The 19867-nt window shown below is 44.1% G+C and overlaps 1 protein-coding gene across 1 annotated transcript; it reads left to right on the forward strand.

Annotated features, from left to right (window-relative positions):
- Positions 1–844: 844 nt before the first annotated feature.
- Positions 845–18520, forward strand: TMEM9B (TMEM9 domain family member B). Its single transcript, XM_006018212.3, has 5 exons — positions 845–1060; positions 5104–5195; positions 11238–11346; positions 12072–12206; positions 17383–18520. Exons 1-5 carry the CDS (start codon positions 968–970, stop codon positions 17536–17538), a joined length of 585 nt encoding a protein of 194 aa, XP_006018274.1. The 5' UTR covers positions 845–967; the 3' UTR covers positions 17539–18520.
- Positions 18521–19867: the final 1347 nt, after the last annotated feature.

The following is a 19867-nucleotide window of genomic DNA, read 5'->3' on the forward strand; positions in this document are numbered from 1 at the left end:
TTGCCTGCAGTACAGTTAACCAGCCACCACTGGTGACGTGTAGGCCATGCACATGGGTGCATGCGCACCCCCTGAGCGTGGTGGTGTACCCCGAGAAAAGGAACCACCGACACTATTAGCAGTGCCTGCAGGCAGTTGCTGCTCGCCACCGCCCCCCCCTTTTCGCCACCAACAATGTTGGCAGCGTCTGCGGGCAGTCTGCAATCACCACTGGCCACCACCACTGCTGCCAGCGACCTCTGTGGGTGGCCACTGACCGCTGTTTGGCACTCGCTGCCCCGCATCCCCCTTCCCGCCAACGACGCTGCAGCTGCCTGCGGGAGCTCGCGGTGCCCCCCAGTCTCCTTCCTGGACAGGAACAGCAGTAGACACACAAAGTACACTTATGCCACAATAGGTGGGTTTTTACTGGTATATGTGTGTGTTTTCAGTGTGTGCGTGTGTGTTCTCGGGGGGGGTGCTTTGTGTGTGTGCGCCCGCGTGTGTGTGGGTTTTCATTGGGGTGTGTGTTTTTACTGTTTTCTGCGGGTGTGTTCAGTGTGTGTGTTTTCACTGTGTGTGTGTGTGTGTGTGTGTGTGTTCTCTCGGGGGGGGTGTTTTCAGTGTGTGCTTTCCCTGGTGGTGCCTGTTCCCGCGGTTCCAAAAACGCGGCTGTGACCGAGGTGTGACGAGCGCCGTGTGTAACCCCGCTCCACGACTTCAAGGCGCGACGTGCCGCCGGCGGGGTCCCGCACTGAGAGCGCCTCGGCGCGAGGCCACTCCCCCCGCGGGCTGCCCGGAACGCTGAGGCTGAGACACGTCCGGAACCTTCGGACGCCGCCGCGCGGGGGGGGGCCTTTCCAGGGCGGACTCGGCCTCGCGTCATGTGACGCGTGAGCGACGGAAGGCGGAAGTGATGGTGCCGGAGCAGCCCTCGGGAGCTCGGGGGCTGGTGTCGCGCCGGCGCCGGTAAGAAAGGACCGGGCGGATGCGGATCCGGGACTCGACGATGGCGGCACGCGCCGGGCTGTGCTCACTGCTGGCGCTGGCGGTGCTTGCGGGTCTCGGGGCGGCCACGAAGGTGAGCCCCGTGGCGCGGCACCGGCGGGGGGGGGGGGCGGGGGGGGGGGAGGGGGCGGGGGCCCCCCTCCGAGGCTGTGCGCGTGTGGAACCCGGCGGGAGGGGAACCGCGCGCTGGGGGCTGGGAGGGGCGGGGTCACGTTGGAGGGGCGTGGGGGGTGCAGGGCCTCTGCTGCCAGTGCTTAGGAGGCAGCTCCCCCCCTACACCCATATACACACATACATGCATACACACACACACACAGATGAACATGCGTGTGCACCTACATATCCGAGTACGTGTGTGTGCACATATGTAAATGTACATACACACACGTGCACACATGCACATACATGTGTGCACAGGCTTCTGTGAACTGAAGCTGGTTTACTCGCGTTGTGCAAGAACATATGCAAAGCAGCATATAAGTCGGTGCGGACACCTTGCGTGCTGCCCCCACCTCTCTTCCTTTTTCACTTCTGTCGCTGCCTGCTTGAGCGGCAGACTTGGCACTGGCTGCCCCATTCTGACATGCAGCTCTCATGTCCGAGACCTGCTGCAGATAGCCCCGAAATTAGGGAGGGTCATGGGAAAATTATGACCATTAATTGCTTGAGCTTCCTGAGCCAATGGGCTCGGTATTGGTGGTCTTGGTCTTCGGCAGACAGACACGTTTTTTGTTTGTTTGTTTTTAAATTCTTTTCTGTGTAGAAAGGGTGAAGCGAGTGTCTGTTTTATGTTTGTCGGCCACACTGTTTTGTGACTTGTGTCAGAGAAATGGGATGTTGGTAGATGTCATGTGAATAGGGTAGATGTTGGTAGACGTCTCTCTCTTCTTGTCCCTGCTTATTTTTCAGCTATAAGATGTGAATATTAGGGATCTGACATTACTAACTGGGACGGCACCGTAGATTTCGTAGATTTTCAGGGTCGGAAGGGACCTCAGCAGATCGTTGAGTCTGACCCCCTGTCCCGGGCAGGAAAGAGAGCTGGGGTCAGATGATCCCAGCCAGGTGCTTGTCCAGTCTCTTCTTAAAGACCCCCACGGTCGGGGACAGCACCAGCTCCCTTGGAAGCTCATTCCAGACTCTGGTAACCCTTACCATGAAGTTCTTCCTGATGTCTAACCTGAATCTGCTGTCTGTCAGTTTGTGGCCATTGTTCCTAGTTACTCCAAGGGGCGCCTTGGTAAACAGAGTATCTCCTGTTCCTTGCTGCCTGTCCCCCTGACAAATTTGTAAACAGCCACCATATCCCTTTTCAGCCTTCTCTTATGGAGGCCGAAGAGATCTAGGTCCCTCAACCTCTCCTCATAGGACCTATCCTGCAGGACCCTAAACATATGAGTGGTCCTCCTCTGGACCCTCTCAAGGTTATCCATATCTCTCTTGAAGTGCGGTGCCCAAAACTGGACGCAGTACTCCACCTGTGGTTTTACCGGTGCCACATAGAGGGGAAGTATTACCTCCCTAGACCTGTTCGTGATGCACCTATTAATGCATGATAGACTGTGGTTAGCTCTATTGATCATTTGATCAGATTGCCGACTCATGTTCATCTTTAAATGAACTATGACTCTGAGATCCCTTTCTGCTGCTGTGCTGCCTAGAAAGTACTCCCTCAATCTGTTTGTGTATTGGTGATTCCTTCTTCCTAGGGGCAACACTTTGCACTTATCCTTGTTCAACTGCATCCTATTTTGTTCTACCTACTTTTCCAATTTGTCCAAATCCTCCTGAATCCATTCCCTGCTCTCCAGTGTGTCTGCTTTGCCCCGTAATTTAGTGTCATCTGTGAATTTGGACAGTGTGTTTGCTACACCCTTGTCCAAATCACTGACGAAGATGTTGAACATCTTTGGCCTGAGGACCAAGCCCTGTGGGACACCACTGCCCACATCATTCCAGGTTGATACCAACCCATCCACTACCGCTTTCTGGGTGCATCCCATAAGCCAATTGGCCACCTACCTGACTGTGTAATCATCTGAGTCACAGCCACTCCGTTTTTTTTTGAGAATCGGATGTGACATCTATCAAAGGCTTTTTTAAAACCAAACATATGACGTCTACCTCGACTTCTGCATCTAAGCAGTTTGTGACCTGGTTGTAAAAAGAAACAGGGTTTATCAGGCAGGATTTACCTGCTGTGAATCCACTCTGGTTGCCCTTCAGCATTACTTTCCTGTTGGACTCACACAAATGTATTCCTTAATCATTTTTTCAAAGGTTTTCCTAAGGATAGAGGTGAGACTAACCAGTCTATAGTTACCCAGATCCTCCTTGTTCCCCTTTTTGAAAATAGGGACCACATTGGCCCTTTTCCAGTCCCCTGGGACCTGTCCTGAGCACCATGAGTGCTCATTGAGCATCTGTCAGGCATGGGAGGGCAATCAGGCACATGTCTGTCAAGGAAGCTTTTTGCTGCTGTGCTTCTGTACTGCTGTATTTTTAGAATGCAAAAGGGGAGCAGGGGCCTCCGATGTGTGTCTTCTTTTGCCATGGCTCTGTCTTGTTGCCCAAATTTTACAGTGTCCTGGGTGTGAGCACCTTATTCTCTCTCTGGTTTTGTTCTTGTCTCTTCTGGCTTCTGCTGTTTCATTGCTCTAGATTTGTTTTGGTTTTCTTTTTATCTGATTAAAATGTGAGTTGGTGCTGTGCTGTTGACTGCTGTCTTGTAGCAGATGAACACTCGACATAAATCTCTTTGCTGTCTTTTACTGAGTGTGAATGCTCTTTTATGAGCTAGCTGACAGCAAGCACTTCCCGCTTTATTCAGGGATCTTGACACACAGCATTCTTCTTTAATATTAATTAGACCTTGGACTTTCCTGCAGCAAGGTATAAACATACAAAATGATTGTCCTCAGCAGGCGGGTGAGCCAGACCGGTCCCTGGTGGGTTTTTTAATGAGCTACAGCCACTTAAGAAAGCTCTTACCTTTACTGACCAAGCCAGTGTTGAATCCAGGGTAGATACTTCTCATCCTTGCCTTTATAAACAGCCTCCTGTGCTACACTTCATAGAAAGCTTACTTGAATCAAGTGGGCCAAGTATCACCATTGGCTCTTGCTGTCACTTCCTCAGAGCAGTTAATCTGATTTGCGATTAAGCCAGCCTCTGAAGGATTTATAAACCTATTGCTGGCCCCTCCAAAAACCTACCACATTCCTGGACACAGGAAAAGGGAAGAACTGTTTCCTTATTATAGGCTTTCATAACTCCTTTCCCATTTGAATACAACTCCTCCCAGTCCAAAAGAAACTAAAAAACTTTAAAGTGCAGTTTCCAGTGCATATCTCTGTACTGTTCATTCTGTTGTACTTTCCTTTCTTCAGTGCTTTCCTTGCATATACTTGGGCTCTGCTACTTTCTTTTCCTTTTGGTTTGCTTTTCCCTCTTTCTCTTTCTTTTATGTCAGATTCCAGTTGGCTGCCCTTGACTTTGGTCTTTTTGTCCTCTTACCCCCAACTGAATTAAAACAAGAGGGCCATGTGCTACAGTGCTTCCCCTAATGGTTTCTTGTAAAAGTCTGTCTCTGCCAAGGAAGGACAGTAAGTAATTGGTGAGGAAAGACTTGTCCACCAGGTACTGTTACCAGACTGCCTTTCTTGTTGACTGTTTCCTCATCCAGCCTTTTTATGCTGTTCACTGTCCCATTCTGCATCATCTTCAATGTGTGATGACAGCTGTACAGAGAATTTGGCTGTACCATGCTAAAAACCTCTTTAAAAAGCCCATGTTATAGAAAATTGAGAGAATTTAAAGCAATGCATTTTGTTTTTCCAAAGAAATTGTTGTCATGTGGGTAGGCTCCTGCTACATTACTTTGATCTGTAAAGTTCTGGCAATTGAGTGCTCTCCTTTAAAATAGTTACTGCTTTCTCTGACACTTGTGGGGAAGAGGGGGAGCAGCGATTATGATGATGTAGATACTTTACAAATAGTTGAAGTACATGTAAAATGTATATTGTAGCTGCTAAGTTTTTGTTGTTGTTGTCGTTTTTTTGTTAAGAGCTTTGATGGTTGACGACACTTTTTTTTAAGCTTATGTTTATTTTCCAGGATTCAGAGGATGCCCGATGTAAATGCATATGCCCTCCTTACAAAGACAGTCGTGGCAATATTTACAACAGAAATGTTACACAGAAAGACTGGTAAGTTTGTGGGGAATTATAAAGGTTTATAAGGTTATGTTTCATTTGTCTTTGTCACCTTTCCAAGATGACACACATGAGAGATGGTTCTCTCTTTTGTAATTGTATGAAGGGAACTGTAGGATTGGGCAAGGCCTCAAGCCATTCTCTCTGCTCTCTTTTTTTGTGGGGGTGGAGAGGGGGATGGGTTAGGGGTAGGGGTGCATCGATAGAGATTTTTGCAGCCCATAGCTACAGCCAATTATTAAGGAGGCATATCGGCCGATACTGATCTGATTTCTGGTTACAGCCCGGTAGCTTGGTGAGCTGCCTCCAGCTGGCCAGTCTGATGTGGGGGAGAGGAGGAAGGAAAGGGGCATGGGGGGAGCAGATGAATGCGCTCGCAGTGAGGGAGGCATGGGGCTGGAGCTGGGGCAGGGGCAAGCGCTGCCCAGCTAGGGTGGGGTGGGCATGGGACGGAGCTGCAACTCATTCGGGGGGGGGAGGGGAGGTATGGCTCCTGTGGCTGCACAGCGCTCGTCTGGGAGCCACTGGTCCGCCGGCTCATCCGGCACTTGCCTGTTTGTCCTGCAGCTCCTGCCACTGCTCCCACCACTTGTCTGGGAGGGCGTGGTTGGGGGGTGTGTGCCCCTGGATCTGTGCAGGGCAGGCTGGGGCCAGAGCTGTGCCAAGCTCTTCCTGGTGGGGTGGGGCTGCACTGGGAAGGGGCTATGGCAAATTTGTCGTTTCCTCTTTGAAATCTCTGGGTTTGTCTTGTAAACCATGTATAGGTGTTTTCCCACATAACAGTACTAATATTGTGCAACCCCCCATAGCATTCTTAAAAGCATCTCCCTGGTTGAGAATCACTGGAATGGATTGTAATTATTTGGCTTTGACAAGGATTCCTCAATTAGTGAGTCTCCTGCTATGTCAAATACCTGATCAACTGTTTTTTAATGGAATTTGGCTAGAGAGTGCATTTATGTGCATTAAAGTTGGGAATGTTAGTGGTGTATATTTTTGCCTTCTATTCAGCAATAAAACTTCCTTGTAGATGCAGAACAGTATGATATACAGCATCCATTTAGTATTATTTCAGTTACTTATGTGACACAGGAGCTAGATCAATTTTTAGCGTCTCTAAATTATTCACCACATAATGGCTGTTTACAACTGGTTTATCTGCTCACAAAGTCTGATGTTAATGTCTAATATGGTGAGCATCATGGGTATAATAATGAGCCTACAATTTGGGAGTCTTGTTGGTTCTTTCACTGAGATTATTTTTTGGTGCTTCAGACACTGGACCTAATCACACAGGAGCTTGTATGTATAAGCTGAGGATGCAGGAACCTTACTAAAAGTGTTTGCCATATGGTGAATTTGGGTCCATAGCTATTGTGGACCATTTCAGCTCTGACTGAATAATACATTAAACTGCATGTCTGGTACAAAGGGTAACTATTGCTGAGCCACTCTGTAATATGAACCACAATGTGATTGGACTTGACAGTCTTGTAAGAGGGGAAAAAACAGAAAGAGTTACCATAGTAGATTTCAACTTTAAGATGGGGGAACTAGAAAGAAATAAAAAGTGACACCAAAAAAGGTTAAAAACTTGCAACCAGCATGGAAGCTACTTAAGAACATCATATTGAAGACACAAAGTAAATGCCTACTACAGATACTTTTTTTAAAAAAGGAGGGAGGAAAGTAGATCACATGGTCAAATGACACTAAGAAAAGGAAAAAAATATTCATTTAAAAAGTGAAAGTCAAATCTAAATGTGGTGAAGGTGAGCACAAGCTCTAGCAGGTCAAATGTAAAAGTGCCATAATACAAGCTAAAAAAGAATTTGAGGAGGAATTTACTAGAGACATAAAGCATAACGATAAAAAAGTTTTAAAGTATGTTAGAAGCGGAAGGTTGCTTAGGAATCAGTTGGGCCACTAGATGATCAGGTTGTAAAAAGAGTACTAAAAGAGGGCAAGGCTATTACTGAGGAACTCGGTGAGTTTTTTGCATCATTCTTTACTCTTGTTAGGGAGATTTCCTTATTGGAACCAATCCTTCCAGAGCACATGTCAATAGAACTGACCCAAAAAAACCATTTTTCCACTTGCAGTTATATGGGAATTTCTGGGGAGAAATCAGCATGGCTTTTCAAAAGGGAGATCATGCCTCATCAGCCTATTAGAATCTTTTCAGGATGTCAACCAGAATGTGGATCGGAGTGATGTAGTGTATCTGGACTTCAAAAAGCCTTTGACAATGTCTTGCATCAAAGGCTCAGTGGAATTTGGGTTGCCACAAGATTAGTGCTTGTGGATCAGAATTTGATGTAAGGATAGAAAAGAAAGAGTAGGTATAAAGGGTCAGTTTTTAAACTAGAAACAAGTAAACAGTAGGGTGCCCTGAGTATCTGTGTTGGAATCCATGGTTTTTAATATATTCCTAAACGATGTGGGGAGGGGGCTCGGTAGTAATGTGGCCAAGTTTACAAATGACACAAAATTATTCAGAGTAATAAAGAGCAATGCAGTTCTCAAAGAACTACAGAAGTATCTTGTAAAACTGAACTGATAGGCAACACAATTGCAGATGAAATGGCATGTTGATAAGTGGGAAGTGATGCATATGGAAAAAATAACCCAAATGTATACATACACAGGGATAGGTTGTACATATTAATTGTTATCACACAGGAAGATTTCTTGGAGTCATTTTAGACAGTTTGTCAAAAACATAAGTTCAGTGTTCAGCAGCAGTCAAAAAGACTAATTAAAATGTTAGAGATTATTAAGAAGAGAATTGTAAGCAATACTATGATATGGTATGGTATGGTAAAGGCTTACAAAAATATTCAGTGCTGCAGTGAAATAGGGATTTACCTGTCACACTACTAGAACTAGAGTACATGAAATGAAACTATTAGGGAGCGGGCTTAAAACCAACAAAAGGAAGTTCTTTTTCACACAGCGTATAATAAACTTGTGGAACACATTGCCATAAATGTAAAGGCTGATGGTTCTAATCCATTTCAAAGGGGAGTTGGAAAGATTCATAGAGGAAAGATCTAGCAGTAGGTATTGAATTACCATAACAAGGTGCAGCCTCTGAATCAGAAGTTCCTAAACCTCTGAATGTGGGGAAGCTGCAACAGGAGTGGAACAGGGCCAAGAAAATTCTGGACATACCCTGTTCACCCTCTCCCTCGGCATCCTCTCTGCCACAGACAGGATACTGGTCTACGTGGAACTATGGTCAGACCCAGTAAATGGCAGTTCTTATGTTCTCACAAGACTGAATAAAAGTGGTTTAGTATGTACTGATGATTAGTGGAGCCAACTTCCCTGATGCTCTGCTAGCTAAGTGAGTTTAAGATGTACATACATAGTTTCTGTCTGCTCATCTCCCTTGCATACAAGGGAATGTTCCCTTAATTCTGTTAATTCCCATCATTTCAAGCCATGGTTTGCAATATTCAAATGCCCAGTCAGGTTCTTTTGAGAGTGATGCTCTTTCCTTCATAGTTTTTATTTTGTTTCAACAGACCAAACATGTTCTAAGGTCCTTGCATATTGTTAATGAGGATAAAATAGGACTTCTTAGGAATTTAAATAAAAATGTGGGTATGTTAAGACAAATATATTTATCAAAATCCTTGTATGCTAATGCTCATTCATAGCTTTTACAGGTGTCCTCATTTGAGACTTAGATACACTACCAGTGTACTAAACTGAACAAGAACAGTCTAAGATTTGCTGCCATTGCTATTTGATGTATTTATAAGACAGTCAAGTGGAAGCAACTTCATATTCTGCTCATGTGAGCATACACTGTGGATGACTTACTTTGAGTTGACTTGGAATTTGAATATTGCAGTTAGTAGCACAGGAGAACTTCCAAATAAAAATATAATCTCCTTTCTCTTCTTAACAGAACTCAGAATTTTTGCACTTTGATAATTAGATTTTTTTTCCCCAGGCTTTTAAAGGAAAATACAAATGAGACACAAGGGGTTGGTGAGGTTGTAGCTGGTCACATGGCTTCCAGGCATAATAATCCAGCCCCTGTTGGATCTTCTTAACTGAGTGGTGCTTCCACAGCAGCTCTATTAGTATCTTAATAACCTGCCTGTGGCTATTCTGTTACTGGGACACCCAAGCTAGAAAGTGACCCCAGCAGTAAATAAGTGCTTGTATACCAAAAGGAAGCCTTCAGTTAGAGGTATAAACAAGCAGAGTGTGAGTCAGCAAAAGGCCCAGGATTGCACAATGCTTTGGCAGGGAGCAGCAGTCTTGTGATGGCTGGTGTCTGAGGTTGGAATTTTATAAAGACAAGGGCTCATATGCCAAAAGCACAGTTAAAGATCTTATCTTGCATTGCTTAATTTCAACTCAGTAATACTTGCACTTACTTGTTTTTCTACTTTGTCTGTTGGAGAAAACTGAATATATTCCCAAACAGCCACTTTTTGTGTTGCTTAAAAAAACAAAGGAGCGGGGTAGGGGCAAGCACACTAGCTTCACACTCGCTCTGGTACATGTGTAACTCTCATTTGCAAGAATAGTTGTTATCATGTACCAAAGGGAGATTGATCTCCCTTCAGGCACTGGAAGGATGACCTAGTTTGGGGTTTCCCAACTTCTGGGGGGCTGCATGCCATGCTGCCTGTGTGCTGCACTCTTTGGTTCCCTTGAATCCCCAGCTGTGAACTTCCTCAGCCCTGGGGGGTGCCCTGCTCTCAGGGGTAGGAAGCAGAAGCTGGAGGAAGATCTCAGAGACTCTAGCAGCAGCCAGAGTGCCATGTGGGAATGGATGCCCTGACTAGGGCCTGCATTTAAACCCCTGGGGGACCACATGGAGGCTATCAGTTAGCCCTGACTTAGATGGAGAGGGGGATACAAAATTGAATGCTGAAGAATATAAGTAAAAAAGAGGACAGTAGCTGGAATAGTTGCCACTTATCTCCATGACTATGTTAGATGAAGACTCTTTTTCCAGCCCTTTTTGTTCTGATTAGTTTTATGGGGGGGAGCAAATTTATACTCTTTATTATAGCCCTGATTATACCAAGTGTTGAATGCTCTGCTGTGCCCAAATAAACTAAATGAGCCATAACTCTGGTAACTGTTGATAACAATGGGGCAGGGCTGTTCTTGAGCTTTCATTACTTATTGCATAACACATACATGATCGATGTAAATGTCACATGCCCCTTTTGGTTCTGTACTACACAGAAAGCTAGAGGAGACTGTGGGATGGGGGAAGGAGCAGTTATCTCATCTCTTTATTTAAAGGGAGATCCCTTTGGGATCACTAAAAGTGGCCAGCATGCTACTAGGCATGGGGACAAAATAACTTTGGGGATGGAATAAGGTGGAAGAAAAAACTTGGCTCACAGGAATTTATTGGACCAAGTTTTGTTTGCTAATTTAAACGTATGTTCCCAGTGCAGGGTGTAGCAGGATGATATGGAAGGGAGAAAAAACAGGAGTGGGAAGAGTTTCTGTGGGGCTGGAGTAAAAGCATGCTTCAGTGCAGGGCTCTACTCTTAAATTGTGGCCTTGTAATTTGTACTTCTCAGCATTGGCATAGAACAGGGGTAGCCAACCAACAGCACATGCCACAGGTAGCATCCTTATTTGACAAGTAAGATTAGGGAGGGAACAGGCATCCCAGCAGGAGCTTGGGCAGGGAGCAGAGTAGAGAACAGAAGACACAACAGCAGATCATACAGGGGAAGGGGATCTGAGTGGCATTTGGGGAGGGTACCAGGCCCCTACTGGCCTAAAATATGTTTAGTTAGTTCTAGTAAGAATTTGCAAGCAAGCTAGATGGTGAAGTCTGAGCAACTGAGTCGCTCAGGTAACTAAACTTGTTGAAAAGTGGCTCTATTAAATCTTAGATGTTATAACCCAGGAAAGTTGGGCTTAACCAAAGATTGGCCTCTCTTGCCTGCGGTTATGGAGCCTGCACATTGTGAACAGTAGAAACTGTCCAAAGAGTGGGGTAAAACCAGCCAAACTGACTATAAGCAATTTGTTTGTCTCCAGTGACTGTCTTCATGTGGTTGACCCTATGCCAGTCCTAGGACCTGACGTGGAAGCGTATTGCCTACGTTGTGAATGCAAATATGAAGAGAGAAGCACATACACTATTAAGGTAACAATATAATTCCCCTGCTACATATTCAAGCCTTTCATCCACCCATAAAACAGAGCTGACAAAATAAAAGCAAAACGTCCCAAGTACTGTAAAGCTTGAAAATATCTCCCTTTCTAAACATCTTGTTCATAATAATTGAACATAAAGTGAACAGTAGTGACACCACATGGCAACTAAGACTTGGTCTTAGAGGGGATACACTTAACTTTTTAGTTTCAAAATTTGGTCTGATATTTGCTAGAAGCTTTTGGATTTTGACGCATTCTGATGTTTTAAGTGTGTGACTATTTAGAATTTGCCTTGCTACATTTTTTATGGTTTTCAATCTCCATTGATGTTTTTGTGCAAGTCTTAGATAAGTAGGGAATGAAGACAAATTGGTGTGGCTGTAATAGGAACCTCTGATTTTTGTCAGCCAGCCCACTGCACAACCTGGATGTTGTTATTCTTTGTGGTAGGATTCTTTCCACCAGCTACCAGTCTTGCTTGCGGCAAAGAGTTGAAATCTCAGCAAAGACCATTAAGAAGAGGAAATTCTGCCCTAAACCAAACTTTCTTTTGTTTTGTCATTAGTTTCAAATTAATTTGCATGTTTGTGGCCAAAGTTAATAAGCTTGAAGCAGTTGTGTTTCTTTGCTTTTGCTGTCTGTTGTGTTGAAAGCATTGTGTGGAGCATATTTCCAACACTACCATAAACTCTGCTTACATTTTACAACATGCAGGTTACAATCATACTCTATTTATCCATCTTGGGGCTGCTTCTGCTATATATGGTGTACCTTACCTTGGTAGAACCTATCCTAAAGAGACGTCTCTTTGGACATTCACAGCTTATACAAAGTGATGAAGACGTTGGGGTAAGTTTACCTCGTTTGAATGCTGTTGAACATTTTGTGGCAGGCTGTATGTGAGAAAATATGGAATGTAATACACACCCATAGGTCTTCAAAGTTCGTGGTGGGGTGGGGCATGTTCGCAGTGTTAATTGCCATGGCTCCCAGACCTGAAGCAATTAATGCCGTCACTGCTTGCTTGCTCACTGCCTCACCCCCCCAGTCTTCCATCCCAACACACACGCACAATTTCTGGAGTCATAAGGATCCCTTTTCTTCGCCTATAATGGACCCCCCCAATTTCTCCCAGCTGGTTTTGGGGAGGAAGGTGCAGGTTATGTGCAAGGAAGTATTGAGTGATGAGAGAGCTTTTTCCTCAGGGAAAAACCACCTTTTTGCAAGGGGGCATGACAATCTCCAGATTTGCAGGAGGTTGTAATGGCCTCTGCAGAACCTTTTGTTTTTGGACGTGAAGATCAGGAGCTGGAGTTTCCTCACTGTTACCTCAGTCCAAATTTTGGGGAAGAAAGGGATGAAAAAGTAGGAATTAAAATGTGTCCTTTTAAACGTTGATGCCTTCAGTCCTGGTAGTGGTTGCTACACACTAGGTGGTCTTGTGCAGTGGAAAAGGAAAAATCTTAACAGTACGGACATGAATGAGATGGTCTTCCCTGGATATGCCAACAGATGTTAGCGGAGATACTAAAAGATTAAATGCTTGACAGTGAAGTACTGTCATGAGGTAACCTAGGAGATTACAAATAAATAATTTTCCTTTGCATTATAACTAGCTATATGCATGATGAGAATACATTCCCATAGATCAAGATAATTTTTTCTCAAGAGTTCTGTCTGAATAAAGGAAATAGACCATAGATAACCAGTGGGAGCAGTCGTTTCCCCAGTGTTTTTATTCTTAATGTAGATAAAAATACATAGATAAGACAAGTTAGATGACATTGCAAGCACAGTCAGCTTTGTAAATGTGATGGTCCATATGCTATGAAGAGACGTCTGAGCGGAGAATGTGGATATGCTAACCTGGGGTAACCTTGATGGAAGGAGAGGAGAAAATCAGTATTGTGCCCTTTTTGATCAAAGAATTTTAAGACTCTCAGTCTGTGATAAGAAATTAAAGTACATGAAATATCTAAAAGCATAGAGTCTAGAAAATAAACTCATATTCTTGCTATATTCGGCTAAACCACATTGGTAGTAGATATTAAAATATATTTTAAGTGCAGTGTATCTTTAGTAAGTTAGAAACCACACCCCTCTACCCCTCCCCCCCCCCCCCCCCCCACCAAAAACCATTCAAATCTGCCAGCAGCCTAGACAACTCTAGTTTCTAGTTTAATATGGTTTTAAATGACCATTTAATCTGTACCCTCATTTAAAAGTGCTCGTTATAGCCTATATGTGGTCCTTAAGAATATTGTCATTAGTGCTTTCAGAGTAAGTAGTTGCTAATGATGCAGCAAAACTAAAGAGTTTCACGCTGATGTTAGAGAGCCCAAATTCGCTTTGTTTATTGTAAAACAAAAGGCTGTCTTTGTTTACACACACTGTTTAAAAGTCCTGTGTCTAGAGGTGCACTGATGCATCAATCCATATCATATCGGCACCGATAAAAGGAACATTGACATTATTGGCAATCATCTTTTTTTGGCTGATTTGGCCGATTTAAATGCCACATGCATGCTCAGCCACAGTGTGCACGCAGCCAGGCAGTGTGGAGAGCAGCGTCCATCTGGTAAGTCTGTTGGGGGTCAGGGGTGGAGGGAGGAAGGGGGTGTGGGGAGGGGCAGATCAAGGCCCTGCAATGAGGGAGGGAGCGGGGCAGGGAGTGGGATGGAACTACAAGTGGTGGGTCCAGGGGGGATGGAAGGGGCTGGCTCCTGCCACTTTGCATGGGGGGCCGCATGGGGGGCATGTACCCCCCAGATCTGTGTGCGAGATGAGGGCAGGCTGCCACTTGGGGCTGGGGGTGGTGCCAGGCTCTTCCCGGTGGCAGGGCGTGGCTGGGGCTGTGCTCAGGGTGGGTGGTGGCGGTGCTGGGAGGAGGGATATGGGGTGGGCTACAGCCACCCCAAAACTCACTGTAGCCTCCCTGAACCTGCCTCCCCTCCCAGCACCACCGCTGCCCACCCTGAGCACAGCCCCGGCCCAACCCCTCTGCTAGGAAGAGCCTAGCACTGCTCCCAGCCTGCAGCTGCAGCCCGCCCTCACCCCGCACATAGATCTGGGGAGCATGTGTCCCCCCCATGCCTCCCCCAGGAGGGAACTGCCCTGCCTCCCCATGGGAGCCACCTTGCTTCCCTGCACCCCCTGGATGAGCCGCTTAAGCTGCATCCCACACCACGCCCTGCCCCAGCTGGGCAGCGCCTACCCCAGCCCCACTCCCCTCCCTCACTGCAGGGCCTTAATCTGCACCCCCATTCCCACGTCCCTTCTCCCCAGTAGACTTACCAGCCAGACACTGCTCTCCAAGCTTCTGGGCTGCGTATTGACAGTTGGATTGGTATCGTCCAATACGGCTTCTCAATGAACAGCCATCAGTATCAGCAAAAAAAAAAAATCATTATCAGTGCACCCCTAAAATGTCAGTGTCATTTTAACTGCTTTACATTCCCAGCTTGTCTGCTCTGAGGAATCATATTTGAGGAAATTTGCTCTGTATCTTTATATGCAGGGTAGGTCAGATTTACTTCCATCGTGCTTACCAAACTGTTCTGAACACTTAGAATTGTTATCCTGGGCAATTTGAGAAAAGTATATCACTTAGTCTTGCCCACCAACCATTATGATGGAAAGTAACTGTTTTTATCCTTCAGAGATTATATTTCCATTGTGGAAACGCAACTTCAGCATATTCAATAAATATTTTCCTGGATAGTGTCTGTTACAGTACATACAATACAACTTCACTGCACAGCTACAGTATATTTACACTGCTCAGTTAGCCTAGTTGATTGACACGTGTCTGAGCAACTAAGCTAACCTAGCTTGTATTTAACTCCCACCCCAACAAAGTTCCATCTGTGTTATTGTGTCATCACTATCTCTGCTTTTACCCATGCATGTATGAGGCATGTCCCATGGTTCTTTTTGCTGAGATTTTGTTGACATCTTCACCACAAAGTTGGTGGATTCCAACCTGAATAAAACTGGAACCCACACTCTAATGTATGCCATAGCACTGTGAAGCTAGCATGGGTTTAATAGTCTTTCAAACCTGGATAGAGGGTTTAGGGGCAGGGTGGAATAGAGCTTGGATTCACTATGCACTAAAGATAACCTCTGATCCTTCCTGTCTTCATCTGTGGAGCAAAAACTCTCGCACAAGTTTGTTGCTCTGAGTGCTGCAGCATCCTCTCAGACCAGAAAAGTACTTCTGTCTGTTCACATAGCTGTGCAAAGATGATTTTCCTACCTCCTCACTTAGCCCACGTCACGTCTTTCATCCTATCCATTCATTGGCTGCTTGTTTTTATCACATCGAATACAGTCTGCTTATCTTTGTTCTCAAGGTCCTTCGCAGCATATCGTGTTCCTTACCAGTTATGGCTCATATGGTGAAAGACGGTTCCTGTCTCTGTGTTGTCATTGAGCCCAGTCTTTTCTGTGCCCTCACATTAAACTCTCAAACAAGCACTTCCTTGCCCTCTCTCATGCTGCCCCTCTTAGTGGGAGGAGCTCCCTGTAATTTTTTTCAAAGTGATTTGCACTATGCTATTTCATATCCTTCCTTTAGGTCCCTGTTAAAAGTTCAATAGGATCTGACCAGCAGTCTCAATAATCGCCCCTTCTGTCATGCTGCATACGCATGGCACAAGATGCAGTTGTTGGGATTGCAATCAAATCCTAACCATGCTGTGGTGCCCCTAAGGCTAGGAGCCCTGATCAGCTAACTGGGCACAGTAGTCAGCTGATCAGCTTGGCCACATGTGCAATTCAAGGCATGATGGGAATCAGCTGCAAAGTTGTTTTGCATATTTTATGTAATAACTTTGTGCCTTATTCTCTGTTTTATTGTACCATTATTTGCACCAGTGTGGCTGGGTTACTTCTTAAGATGTGATTAACTGTATTGTCTAAATTTTATTGTGCGCTCCTATTCATGTATTATCACTTGCTTCATACTTGGATTACAAACTCCTTGAACTAGGCATCATCTAATTCTGTATTTGTACAGTACTCTAGGATGGAACAGGGTCCTCGCCTGTATCTTGGGGATTCCTAGGTAGTACTGCAGTATAATCCATGACAGCCCATTTAAGGAGGATCCTCCTTAAATAGGTCATTGTGACTGTGTTCCTTTATACAGCACATGTCACTAATACCCACCACTTTTGAAATGTGGGTTTTGGCAAAAGGAAGTCAACGCATAGAAATGCAAAAAGCGCAGAAACAAATCAGTAGTGTTTATCCTAATATGTCATTTATGTAATCTTTTCAAATGTCGTTATATCTCCGTGGGATTTATTTACTGGAAAAAATACAGCTTTGCAGGTACTGTTAAAAAACAGGTAGAGGAAACAGTAAATAAACGCTGGGTTGTTGTTGAGGTTTTTGTCATTAAAACAGCTGTATTTACCCTCTGTTTTTTAGACAGCTGAGCACAATGGAGTTGGTTTAGTAAATATCAAAGGGTGTTGGTTTTTACTTAGCATCTTTGTGTGAACATCTCAAACTGCTTTACAGTAACCAGTTGAAAGCTGGTGGCATACTGACATGGGCTCCTCCATTTTCCATTTTTAAATTGGAGTCCACTCATGAAAACTGATGGGAGAATCCCTGTATCTTGGTCACCCAGGCTTCTGATTCAAAGAACTCCTAAAAAAAAATGTAGTGCTTAGCACATGGTACTAAGACATACTCTCTTGCCCACAGAAGGACTGGTTCTTCTTCCATGGGACTTGGTGGCTAAGCTTCCAATGACAGCCATGGTGTAAAATCAGACCCCATATTACCATTGTGTTGCATGAGTTGCTGCTGGTATGAGGCCTCCCCTTAAAGAGCATGCATGCTAAATTTGGCTCCTCTAAGGAAAACTCATAGCAGTTAATTTCTGTAAAGTGCTGAAGTTCCTATCTGTTTTTAAAGGTTGTCAAGCCTAGTGTGTCTTCCTTTTGTCCAGGATAATGTATTTACACAGTTAAAATCACAGAAATGTAAATGTTACTTTCTGCAACTTTAGGATCATCAACCTTTTGCCAACGCTCATGCTGTGCTGGCTCGTTCTCGGAGTCGTACCAACGTGTTGAACAAAGTGGAGTATGCTCAGCAGCGTTGGAAGTTGCAGGTCCAAGAGCAACGCAAATCTGTCTTTGACCGCCATGTTGTGTTGAGTTAACTGATAACTGGAAGAAAGCAAAATGGACTAATGGAACTAGCTGACTTATGTCTTCCTGCTCCTACCACTTCTGAAGGGTTCTTTAACTGGTTTGTTATTGTTGGCAAAAAAGCATTTGAACCTTTTGCAAGAATGTACCAGAGTGGAAGCTATTAAAAATAAATACCTGTAATTAGCCTAAAGCTAATAATTCTTTGTTTTCAGATTGCTTTTGCTAACAGAACTAAAACAAACAAAATCAAAGGTATCTTTGGATGTAACTCTGATACTGTATTTATAATTATGACTTTAAGATGGTTTTTAAATGTATATTTCTCACTTCTGCTTCTGTGATTTAAGTAGTAACAGGGAATATACTTGGTCACAAGAGTTTGGTTACAACTCACTAATCACGTTACACAGACTTTTGTAAATATACTTGGGGTTTCTCCTGGTTACTTACAGCTGTGTATTAGGAACCTAAATCTTGTGGTGTAGTTTTCATTTTTAAGATTAGTGGGTGGTATTCATCACTTGGTTTGTGCACTGATTCTTTGAGGAAGCTTAAATGGACAGTGACTGTTGATGAGCTGCAGACTTAAAGTACTGTGATGTAGATAAATTCTAATGCTGTGCACATTAAGCCAGTTTGGCATTTTACTCTCTTGATTTGATCATTTAATATATTGTGTATGGTATCTTACAAAAAAATCTTTTCCCGTCTCTTCATGAGTAAAGTCTCAGGAGTTAGTAGATGATAAAGTATTTATTTTACAGCAACCACAAGGAAAAAACCCTTTTGCATTTGTCTCCAGTGATGGTCTAATGCACATACCTTTAACTAGCGCCTGTCATCTTGGGACTAGCTGTACTTTTTTTTTTTTTTTTTTAACTGTGGTTCTGTGCTCATCCCTCTAAGAGGTGTATACAGGTTATTAACTTTCATATATCCTCTTTGGAATGTAACAATTAAAAATGATTGTGCTGATTTTTGAAAAGCCTACTTGCTGTTTCTGTATTTCATAATTTCCATGGATGGCAAGAAGGGAGAAATACTTTACATTTTTTAAACCATTTTGCCAGGTACTTCAGATTACAGATTAATGTTCAGTGTTTTGATTGGGGAAACATGAGTCAGGACTGGCAATTGAGTACAGATTACTTCTAATTGAATTCATATCCAGTGTTGGTAGTAGTAGCTGCAAGTTATTCCCATTTTGATGGGAAGCCTTGTCACTGCTCTGTGTGCAGTAAAAGCTAAAATAAGTTAGCTACAGTCCAACTTCCAGTAGGAAAAATAGCAAAATATCCATGCTTAGTTCTGCTGGGTGCTCTTGTTTGTGCTTAAAGCAGCAGAACAGAGGAGAACAAACCCCTGTTGCATACCCGAATCCAGGTGCAGATGGATATTGCAGCTGAGCCACAACCATCCTTGCACTGCCTTAGTTCTGTGCAGATCAAGGACTTCACTCACTTCTCAGTAGAGTCACTGCACCCATTTCACAAAATCCAGAACTCTTTTAGTACCAGTAGGGTTATCATGTGTGCTTTTACCTGTAGTAAAAAAAAAAATAAAATAAAAAAATCATTTGCTAGTAGGAGATTGAGAACCAGTAGAGTGAGAAACCAAGCTTTAGTTACTATTGCTTTTCTCAACACCCAAACTCGTGACTCCCAGGTCAACAGGGACAACAATGCCCTCATCTTCCATAGAGGAAATACAATGTTGAAATTCTTTGCTTCATGGTCACTTGTTCTCTACCATTTCAGATGGCTGCCCTACCAGCAGCCTTACTCCTTGCATGTCTTCTCTGAAGAAGCCTTGAAGGAAGGGAAATGGTGGTTCCTACAAGGAAGGTCTTGAAATGTTTTGAATTCCACATATACTAGCCTTCTTTCTGATGTGAAGGTAGCAGCAAGCAAGTCTATGTTTTAAATCTTGGATGGGTCTTCCCAGGAAGGAAAAGTGCAACTCTTTCAGCGTACCAGATTCACAGTCAGTAATTTTAGGTTGTGCTTGAAAATGATTAAGAAAATGAGCTGATCAATAGGAAATGCAGTTTGTTGCTCATTTTAATGCAGATGAAAATGGAGATTTCTCAAATGAGTTAACTTATTATACATTGGATTCAAATTAGAATGTGCTTTAATACTGGATACAAACTTCATAAACTCATTGGGCAGCTTTAATATGTAGCAGAGACCCACTTTTAAAAGCTATGGTTACTGATAAGACTGCTGCAGAATGTGTGTTGCCATTGTCTTGTGCCCTGTCAATGTCTTCCTTGTCCAGCACACCCAGACTCTGCATCTCATGGAAATTCCCCTAGAGAAAACGTGGGCCCTTCTC

This window comes from Alligator sinensis, unplaced genomic scaffold (genome assembly GCF_000455745.1).
Source record: "Alligator sinensis unplaced genomic scaffold, ASM45574v1 scaffold502_1, whole genome shotgun sequence".
In the NCBI taxonomy this organism is placed as follows: domain Eukaryota; kingdom Metazoa; phylum Chordata; order Crocodylia; family Alligatoridae; genus Alligator; species Alligator sinensis.

Excerpts from the sequence above, each read along its gene's own strand:
- TMEM9B (XM_006018212.3), top strand. The coding sequence starts at position 968 with ATGCGGATCCGGGACTCGACGATGGCGGCACGCGCCGGGCTGTGCTCA. Across the intron at positions 5,196-11,237 it reads AATGTTACACAGAAAGACTG|TGACTGTCTTCATGTGGTTG; the intron begins GTAAGTTTGTGG and ends GTTTGTCTCCAG. Across the intron at positions 11,347-12,071 it reads GAAGCACATACACTATTAAG|GTTACAATCATACTCTATTT; the intron begins GTAACAATATAA and ends TACAACATGCAG.